The sequence below is a fragment of the Oncorhynchus nerka genome, linkage group LG27, assembly GCF_034236695.1.
Source record: "Oncorhynchus nerka isolate Pitt River linkage group LG27, Oner_Uvic_2.0, whole genome shotgun sequence".
In the NCBI taxonomy this organism is placed as follows: Eukaryota; Metazoa; Chordata; class Actinopteri; order Salmoniformes; family Salmonidae; genus Oncorhynchus; species Oncorhynchus nerka.
In genome coordinates this window covers 60,846,468-60,857,571 of record NC_088422.1, presented here as the reverse complement: position 1 = coordinate 60,857,571, position 11,104 = coordinate 60,846,468, and the positions used below count along the sequence as shown (strand labels likewise).

Genomic DNA, 11,104 nt, shown 5'->3' with positions numbered 1-11,104 from the left:
TGGGAGAGAGGGATAGAATGATGAGGATTAGGGAGACATAAGAACAGAGAATAGAGGAAGAAATAGTAAATGGAAGTGAAGGGTGCACTCTTGACGTTAGTACAACAATCACCCTTACCAGTGAGTGATCACTGTTATACCCACTCCAGGGGGTCTTTCCACCAGCCACCACTTCCACCTCCTCTTGTCTGTCAGAGCCTAACATCAGCCTCACATCCAGCTCCAACCGTCTGTGTTTGTTTAACTCTTTTCCTGGCAGCTGTGATGATCGGAAGGGGTCAGGCAGGTCAGCGTGAGAGACGGGAGGCCTGATCAGCCTCTTCAGTCACAGCAGGAGGAAGTGGTGGCCTTCCACAGGAACAACTCTGTGATGTTGCAATGACACCTCTGTCGTTGTTATTTCCTCCACCCACAATGCACGAACACATTTTTTGTTTTTGGAATCAAAGTAAAGAAATCAGAAATGTATTCACCATGTTAGGTTTATTTACTTTTCTAAGTTATCACTTGAGGAAAGGCAGATGAGGTAAAAAAAAAAAAAAATGCAAACTGAAATCAAATGTCAAAAAGACTGTTGGATAAAGTAAAAGCACTATTAGCACAAAAACTTTAAAATAACAGGTACCTCAAATATATTGAGAGAAATAAAGAAAAATGTATTTTAGCAGGAACAATCATTGTATAGTTGTAGCTGCTTCTTGAACATAATATACCAGTCTGCTGCTAGCATTTCATGTAACGCTGAGCTGACCGCTAAGTAGAAGAGACATTTGCCATCGACAGTGCATTGCCAAAAGACATCTAGATTATTGCTCACTTGTAGCTGTAGTTACTTGACCAACGCCAACTAAGTGCTACTGTATGGTTATGTGATGTTCACGTTGCTAGACTACAGTACACTTAAATACAGATTTGAATTAGAAATCCATTTTGCAGAGTTTCTCATAGCATCTATGTACCATAGAACATAGATATGTACCATAGTATCAACATTTACGGAGAAATGCTCCTAGGCACCGGTGAGAGCAGTTCTGAGAGTAGCTGAGGATCGCTTCTTAGAGCACAATGCTGGCAGTCTTCTGACTACAAGTGAAGATCTCACTCTGAGTACTATGTATTTTCAGACAGAGAAACATGGAAACCCACATTGACATCCAAAGACACCACGGTGCACACGCGCACACACACACACACACACACAGCTCAAAATGTCATCAACGTCTTTCCCATGGAATGTGAACAGTCCATTTAACACACATCTCTTTCTTCTGGTAAACTTATTTCAGGATGCAGGGATTCTTTCAACCTCTGACTCGACTCTAGAAGATCCCAGGCAGCAGGCGATAGGGTACTGCATCCGTGTAGCGCTTCCAGTCTTTGCCGTACTTGCTGCTGCAGCGATGCTCGTCTCTCACACAGCGGTGCACCAGCAGGATGGTCATGTAGACGATGTAGAAGTAGGGGTGAATGTGGCCGAAGCCGCAGGCTGCACAGTAGGCCAGCGAGCCCATCAGGTCGCCCGTGTAGTTGAGGTGGCGTGCCACGCCCCAGAAGCCGGAGGTCATGAGCTTGCTGTGGTGCAGGCCGCCGTCACCCGAGCGGTAGGCACACTCAATGAAGGTGGGCTTCTTGCCCCAGACGGAGCACTTCCCCTCGGTACGGCGGAACAGGTCCTTCTGGTGGTTGGTGGAGCGGAAGACGTAGTAACCCACCAGACCCAAGAGGAGGACAGCAGCAGCATGGGCTGTGGAGAGCTGGACTGGGTTATACACCAGGTACAGGCCCTGTAGAAAGAGACATGATGCCAAACATACAGTATCATGTCATCACTGTTGAACAGAAAACAAGAAAGACTGCATCACAGCCATATTTAACTCAGCCAGTATAATAGAAGCATGTCGATGCATCTATAATTTCCATTACTTATTCATCTTTTTTTTGCAGCGGCTTCTGTGTTGGGTGTCGGACTCATTTTTTTTAATGATGATGTGACTTACCTGCAGCGTGTAGAGGAAGGGCAGCCACACACAGTCTCCCCAGCCCAGGTACCAGCCGAAGTGGTCATGGCAGATGTCAATCGTCTTCAGGTACCATGCCTCATTCCAGAAGAAGTCGAGAACATAGATTGCCTGGAGGAGTAGCTACTACATCAGTAGCCATTCACTGGAGGCCAAGCTTTCCTAAACTGATTCAGTCAAAGCTACCACTCTAAGGTCTAGATTAGCTAGCTCACTCACTTAACATACCCTGCCATCTAGTGGTAAAGGGAGAAGAGTGTCTCACCTGCAGCACATTAACCAGGATCATAGAGTTGGACACATAGCCATAGAGCTCCTGCTGTTTGGCTGCATAGGAGAGGTTGATTAGAGTCCAGGCAACAATACCAGGTCTCCCGTTGAAGAAGAGCTTGAAGTCGAACCATTTGCCGATGCGGGGATTGAACTCAATGCCCATCATGTAGTTATAGAAGACGTTGCCTGTGAATTTGCTGGAAAATGACAAAGGCAATTCAGATTAACTATGCCCAAAGTGACAAGTTCTATGAAATATTGCATGCAAGTGACAAGTTTGAATATCCTAACATACTATTGGACGCATGTAATCCTCACCAGTCCTCTGCATTGGTGGGGAAGAGGTAGGCCTTGACAAAGGCAAAGGTGGACACAGCATAGCCCAGTATGTTGGTGCACCACAGCAGTGGGATCCAGTTGTCGAAGATTATGGTGGGGGAAAACCAGTGGAAGTATTGAGCGTTGGTATACCACAGGGCATGGGTGATCAGCCACGACTGTAAACCGTTGATCTCATACTTGTTTATGAGGCCTAGGAGAGAACAAACAATGGGGGTGAAACAATGACTGCACATGGACAAAGCCATCGATCACGTGACACCATTCGTTCCTATGTGAAGACACAACAACACATTGAAGCCAAATTCAGTTGTTTAAGATGGCGTCTCATGAAGACAGCATGCACAGTTTGAGCTACTCCAGGAAGTGACGTTGCAGGCCAGCTCAGCGCTGCTCCCTCTCATTGAGTAACTCAAGTTGAAGGCCGACCAGGAAACTCCAGACTGCCATTAGCAACCAAATTACCCTTATAACTTTGTCTGTGTGTGATTTAAAAAGAAACGGCTCAAGGACATACATCAAGTGTATTAGAAGCAATTATTGTTACCATAACGGTCTTCAAATTTTATTATTTTTTACACGATAATGGCCATTTTTTTATTCACTATAATGGGGATCCTGTTTTCTGCAAACCATGCCTGCAGTACCGCGATCCGTGGCTTCAATGAGAGGGGGCAGTCGTTCTCCTGGGTGGAACAGAGCCAAGTGTTTGCAGACAACTACACTTAACAGTATTGTGCGCATACAATATCTGTAAATATTAATAGAAACCAATCCTTTATGCTAGAAATCTCCAAAAACAACTTTTTTCTTCTCAGGTGCCTTACCTGCTGGGGTGCGAGCTCCATCCTGAACCCCACCTGCATAGCCAGGCAGGAACTTATGAGTGACATCAGGAACACACATGTAGAGCACCACCTGATGGAGAAACAGTGTCATTCCACAGAACTCCCATCTGTGAAATATTCTGACGCTATATAAACCATAATAAAATGCAATTTACACCAACTAAAAAAAATACAATGGCAGCCCAATTCTGATCTTTTACCCAATTATTCACAAACTATCTGTTCTGATTGGTCAAAAGAGCAATAATTGGGCAAAAGAATTGGGCTGCCTGTGTAAACGCAGCCTATGTCCCTCTCTTCTCTGGCCCTACCTGGAAGGAGACCCAGACGGTGTAGATCTGAGCAGCGGTCCAGGTGAAGGAGGGGGCCTTGTCCCAGATGGAGCGAAGGGTGGCCTCTCCGCTGTAGAGCTCCACCAGGGGCTGGCTGACCGAGCACTGGTACTGGTCACACACCATGACGAAGAAGAATACCAGGAAGGGAGCTGTGCACAGCAGCAGGATCACAGCGCTCAGAGAGAACCAGTCCACCTCCCTAACAGAGTGGTAGGTGTGGAGGAGATGGGGGAAAAGACATACAGAGTTGTAATGGTGCAAATGCATAATCATTGGAGCATTTATAATAATGAATCATTCCTTACATTTTTCCTTTAAAAAAAACACTTGATACTCTAATTTGTTCGAGAGTTGTTATTATTAGGCTGTAGATCTAATCTAACATAAACGCTATCGGCCGTGTTCTGACAACTTTGCTAGAGTTCACTTTAGAAGATAAGCATGACCAGTGTATATCACAGGCTCATTTGAATAACACTGATTATATGACAAGAATGATATAGGCCATTTTAGTGACTGTCTGTCCATGTAGTGACTGTCCATCAGCGGAGACTGTTGAGGGGAGGACGGCTCGTAATAATGGCTGAAACGGGAGCAAATACAATGGTAGCAAACACATGGAAACCATGTGTTTGGTGTATTTGGCACCATTCTACTTATTCTCCTCCAGCCATTACCACGAGCCCATCCACACCAACGAAGGTGCCACCAGCCTCCCGTGATGTCCATGTGCAGCACAAATCAACCGCATGAACAACATAAATATTGAGAGCCTAGTTTTTCCTTTTTTTTATAATTCTGTCGTGAATCCATTCGCTAACCCGAGCTTTGCAGAAGGGCTACAACGGCAAAAACATGCATGTCACTTTTGAACTTATTTCAGTGGCAGCGACCCATAACCCAATGACAACTGGAATAGACATATAATGGAAAGACAATGCGTGGAACGACGGGAAGCTTGTGCACTGATTCAAACGGATCGTTCATTTTCCGCAGTCAAATACTTCTACTTCCTTTCCATACTACCTTTGTTGACTGAAGATTAAGCAGGTCCCCACACACAATCTTGCCCAATGTTTTGAGATGCCGCCCTCCCCAAAGAAATACAAGGTCCCCACTCTTCAGCAAGAACAGGAGCAGGGAAAATGTCATTCCGACAGCCATCAGGCTGCTCAACAGTGGGACATGGGACAGATGTAGGCCCGATTGTCAGACAGTAGGCCACAGGGACTGTGAATACGTGTGCATTGACTATGAACTTTCCAGTGTTTTCTGTATTGTGTATTTGGATGCTGACTTGACAAAAATGAATTTCCATATAAAATGGACATTAAATATGGAATCCACAGTTGGTGGAAACGGCGCCACTCTCCGCCCCCATGGCCATTTCTGTTGACGAAGCAGAGGTGGGGAGTGGAAAACAAGTCTCAGTACATATGCTGCTGCTCTACTGTGTGCGCAATGATGTTGCTTGCTTTAACTACGTTGTTGTCGTGATATCGCAAACGGATGTGTCAGTTTCACCATTACGGACGGCAGCTTTAAGTATATCGTATCACAAATCATTCCTGAACCAACAGAGTGAAACTAGTGACACGTGAACCCAAGTTACCCGAGTAGAGGATTAATGACTATAGGTCTACAGCCGGTCAGCTTCATCTTACCATGCTCTTCCCCACTGCCCTGCAGGTTCCTCCGTGGTCTCAGACGGCCCCCCGTTAGAGCTGAGCCTCTGGCGCCTCCGGGTGGCCTCCATGGCCACTGCAGAAGACATCTCTAGGGAAACTGAGAGAGAGTAGAGTCATGGTAATGACCAGGACATTAACAGACCCTACTGTACCTTATAAGGTCATGTGGGAAATCAAAAGACATCTGGGGTCCTTGAGGACCTGACATAACACACTCTGTGATGGTGCTGTACATGATGCATGGTTTGTGAATAGACTTGAGCATGATAATTCTACAATGAGAGGTTTTAGCACAATACAGTTGCGTATGTTAGCAAATCTAATGCAAGTGTTCAATCATATCAAACACATTGGAAAAATGTGTACGTACACTTTAATAAGACCATAACTGCCTATGGTATATGATTACTGCATGGGCTCAAAGACACCATAGAAGCTAACAAACTTTTCCACCCCCATTATTAAACTACCCATTAGTAATGTTTCTCATCCCCTCCATTAAAATAAACATGTATACATGCATTACTAAGTCGCTTTGGTTAAAAGTGTCTGCTAAATGGCATATATTATATTATTATACCATAAATCAGAAGTAGGCCCTACACATGTACTGTAACAATCCACAGAAATCACTCCACAAACAGCTTCTGGAGTAGTAAAGCAGACCCACAGGGATAATAGCAGGTCTCAGTGCATAGGTTATGTCAGCTGATACGTTTTTGGACCAAATCCAACATACAGATACAACGATAATGCTGAGGGGAACAACAGTTGTACAGGTTGACAATGACACTTTTGGCTGAGTGACAGCTGTCACACATTCACATAGACCACTCAAATAATGTTGTGTACAAGACTGATTGAAGTACAGGTTTCATAAAAAGCATAGACTTCATTCTCCACCCTTTTAACGTTACTTAAAATTACTGATGGGCCTACAACAAGCGTCAGCTGTTTATATACCCGATTATTGAATAAATATCCGCAATTCCCTGAAATTGTCAATAATTCTGCACGACAACGGATCGAATACATAAATAGACGATCGATAAAGGCTATCACAAAACAATAACGAATTGCCTAACGCAGCCATAACGCACCTCCGGAAATAGCCATAACTCATATGGACAATAGCCCATGCATAATGTCGAGGATCATAGACGGAAAAATTACATAAACATTATAAGCAGACATTTTAATAGATCTGTCTAATTAAAGATCATTTCGTGGGCTACTCACCAACTTTTAGGACCTATGGGAAAACTCTTGGCCCAGATGTTTACGATATAACGAATAAAAGGTTATATATTAACAACAGCTCCGCCCAAATAATAAATGCGTGTAAACGTACAGCCAATAACGTCTCAGTAGGGTGCGCCACACTGCCATATCGACCTCTGATTGGGTAACACGGACCTGAAGCCACTACCGCCTGATGAGCTCATGAATGGATGGGCCATTCAAAAGAATTAATCTACAGTCAAGAGCCGACACATTACCTGGGAGTAAAACCCAAATAACTCCTCAACATATTTTGAGTGCTGGAAAAGGTACACAATTCTGATACTTGAGTAAAAATATTGATACCTTAAACAGATAACTACTCAAGTAAAAGATAAAGTCAAACAGTAAAATAATACTTGAGTAAAAGTCTAAAAGTATTTGGTTGTAAATATACTGAAGTATCAAAACTAAATGTAATTGCTAAAATATACTTAAGTATCAAAAGTAAAAGTATAGATCACTTCAAAATCCTAATATTAAGCAAAGCAGACGGCACCATTTTATTGTTTTTAAAATGTACGGACAGCCAGGGGCACACTCCAACACGTCATTTACAAATTGGGCATTTGTGTTTAGTGGATCCGCCAAATCAGAAGTAGTAATTGATAATGTTCCTGTCCTGCTAAGCATTCAAAATGTATTGAGTACTTTTGGGTGTTAGGGAAAATCTATGGAGTAAAAAGTACATTATAATCTTCAGGAATGTAACGAAGTAAAAGTAAAAGTTGTCAAAAAATAAATACTAAAGTAAATACAGATACACAAAAAAACAACTTAAGTATTTTTACGTAAGTACTTTACAACCCCGGCATATTTTCAAACAATATATACAGCAGAGGCGCAGCAGCTGGTTGTGTGAATGAGTTACCTGTCTCTTTAATAAGATATATGAAGAGGAGGGGCAGTAGTAGCAATGATTTGTATAACCAACTGGCCAGAACAAGCGAGGTGGGCAGAGCCAAGCACGAGTTAGCAAGTTCTTATTTTCGCGTTCTAGTAATGTTTTGAAACTTGTCGTGTTCTAGCAATGTTTTGAAACTTGTCTCGCGTTCTAGCAATATTTTGAAACTTGTCTCGCGTTCTAGCAATGTTTTGAATCCACTCTGTTCATAACATGTTCTAGTTTTGGGAACAGAAAACTATATTGACATCAAATGTTTCATCGATGAGAAAATTAGCAGAATGTGGCACAAAATCAATCTCGTTCCATCCTCTCCCACTGCCGTTAACACGGCTTCCTCTCACTACCATATTTGGTACATTATTTGAGCGAGTGGAAAAACCAAACGGATGCTTCACATTTGTACATCCGGTGAAATATCTGTCTCGTTGTATTTGTGGTTGGAGTGCTCGGATTGAAGTGAAACAACGTTGCAACTCAGATAGTATGGAGTCGAGTGATACAGTAACTAATTTGAGAATTTAGACTAAGGTTCCAACGTTTGAATATCAACAAGGATATTTTGTTGCACCATTATATCAAATGGGACGAAAGGTTATATTAGTTACGTGCTCATTGATACAACGGGCACTAGATTTTGACGGAAACTTTGGAGAAAATACAAGGAAGTCCGAATAAATAAATCCATTAATTGAAGATGCATTGTCCATTTAACTTAAATTGTAGTGGGCTCATATACAGGGCTGTTTTAAAGGTCATATTGTGTTGTGATGATTTATAAACATTCCACTCATAAGCCTATAGTCTACTATACTAGGTTACTTGCTCTGCTGGAATAGCGTGCACATCTTGCAAATCAGGACTCTGGACATGCCATTAACATTAATAAGGATATATCCTCATGCCTAGGTATCGCGAAAGCCAAGTCTCAGGCGAAAAATACAGATTGGGACCAGAACTGAAAATATGGTATTTATTAAGTACATCTCCTTCATCGAAGTTGTGATTGTTGAGTACATTACTGTATACAGTGAGTAGCCTACAGCACACATTTAGCTTATTAGACAAATGTATGTCTTTGTTTATTTGACTCCTATAAAGCTCTGTGCTTGTGCATATAATAAGCATCCTACATGGCCATGCCTGCTCTGAATTTCCATGAACTTTCCCTCAACCTCCTCTCTTTCTGTCCCTGGTCATCAGTGGGTATGGCTGTGCAGACCACTTCTACGAGTCAGACACCCTGCTGCACTGTTTCTAGCTACTCAGGAAGCTGCTAGGGTCACCTGTCACCCAGGACATCATCTGACAAGCACTTCAGCTATGTTGTGGCTCTCTTTGCCCCCTGGACTATCACACCCCACTAAACAGTGTATGTTGCTGTTTAGTGTGTATGTTGCTGTGGCTAATGTTCATTATAAGTCTTGGAAACCGGGAGTTCCACTGGTTTTCACCATGGAATAAACTCAGGTTAGTGATCAACATAGAATCTGCACAAGAAAGCCTACCTTCTGAACATAATGATAATGCTTTGATAAACAGGGAAATTAAAGATTCTCCGGTACTTGTGTATACTTTTTAGCCAGTAGTTCTGAAAGTAGGGCTCATAAGCCAAAAGTATTCTCAGAAAATTGCATACTGTGTCACAAATGTTCAGATATGTCCACCAAGTCATTGCTCTCTCTCTCTCTCTCTCGCTCTGCTGTGTGTGCATCTTGATAGTTGACACTCAAATGGCGAGGGGCAGAAGCTCATTGGCTAGAACTCGAATTGCTATGGGGCTGGGCCACATAGGGGAACATTTAGGGGAAATGGCACAGCACAGCTTCGAGAAAAACAGTTGCTTTTAAACTAGGGATTTTGTGGCTAATTTAGGGAAGACAGTAATTTTGCTCATAGATTATGTATATATGAACTACACATGGACACTATCCAGCCCAAAGCGGGTGGTTTAAAAAATACTTTGTTTTCACCAAAGTACCAGAGCATGTCTTTAAATGTTTTGATCTAAGGTCAAAGCAGATTTGGTAAGTGGAAAAGGACAATAATCCATTTATTTCACATCACTCATAATAACATGTATGCATTTAGCTGCACCCTCCATAACACCTGCAAATATCTGTACGCGACCAATAAACTTTGATTTGATTTGAACATGGCATTTTTGTGCTTGTCTGCCACAGACATGTGGAGGAGTACTTCCTGCCCAGGATGATCCAGGATGTGACAGGACAGGTAGGATCAATCTCTCTCCCTACCTCTCTCTCTAATAATGGCGGGGTGTTGGTATGCACTAAAAAGGATCAGTGATGAGGATTATTTGCATGTTTCTTCATTTAAAGGGAAACTGTACCATTAATATACAGTACCAGTCAAAAGTTTGGACACACCTACTCATTCAAAGATTTTTCTTTATTTTTTACTATTTTCTACCTTGTGGCATAACATCAAAACTATGAAATAACACATATGGAATCATGTAGTAACCCAAAAAGTGTTAAACAAATTTAAATATATTTTATATTTGAGATTCTTCAATGTAGTCACCAATTTGACTTGATTACAGCTTTGCACACTCTTGGCATTATCTCAACCATATTCACCTGGAATGCTTTTCCAACAGTCTTGAAGGAGTTCCCAAAAATGCTGAGCACTTGTTGGCTGCTTTTCCTTCACTCTGCAGTCCAGCTCATCCCAAACCATCTCAATTGGGTTGAGGTCGGGTGATTGTGGAGGCAAGGCTATCTGATGCAGCACTCCATCACTCTCCTTCTTGGTCAAATAGCCCTTACACAGCCTGGAGGTGTGTTGTGTCATTGTCCTGTTGAAAAACAAATGATAGTGGGACTAAGCGCAAACCAGATGAGATGGCGTATCACTGCAGAATACTGTGGTAGCCGTGCTGGTTAAGTGTGCCTTGAATTCTAAATACATCACAGAGTGTCACCAGCGAAGCACCATCACACCTTCTCTTCCATGCTTCACTGTGGGAACTTCACATACAGAGATAATCTGTTCACCTACTCCACATCTTACAAAGACACTGCAGTTGGAACCAAAAACCTCAAAATTAGACTCATCAAAGCAAAGATTTCCACTGGTCTAATGTCCATTGCTCGTGTAACTTGGCCCAAGCAAGTCTCTTCTTATTATTGTTATCCTTTGGTAGTGGTTTCTATGCAGCAATTTGACCACGAAGGCTTGATTCATGCAGTCTCCTCTGAACAGTTGAGATGTCTGTGTAGCGGCGTTCTTCGTTTGTGGAAAGAGAGTCGGACCGAAATGCAGCGTGTTGGTTACTCATGACTTTAATGAATGAAATGCGGTACATGAAATAACTCAGAATACAAAACAACAAACAGAACGTGAAACTAATTACAGCCTATCTGGTGACTACAACACAGAGACAGGAACAAAC

General features: G+C 42.5%; 1 protein-coding gene across 1 annotated transcript; it reads right to left on the bottom strand.

Annotated features, from left to right (window-relative positions):
- Nucleotides 1-464: 464 nt before the first annotated feature.
- LOC115112100 (7-dehydrocholesterol reductase-like) lies at nt 465-6,825 on the bottom strand. The gene is made up of 8 exons (XM_029638895.2): nt 6,741-6,825; nt 5,478-5,598; nt 3,790-4,012; nt 3,458-3,548; nt 2,610-2,823; nt 2,284-2,488; nt 1,998-2,129; nt 465-1,784 (listed from the first exon to the last, which is right to left on the bottom strand). The coding sequence occupies exons 2-8, from the start codon at nt 5,585-5,587 to the stop codon at nt 1,320-1,322; spliced, it is 1,440 nt and encodes a 479-aa protein (XP_029494755.1). The 5' UTR covers nt 5,588-5,598; nt 6,741-6,825; the 3' UTR covers nt 465-1,319.
- Nucleotides 6,826-11,104: the final 4,279 nt, after the last annotated feature.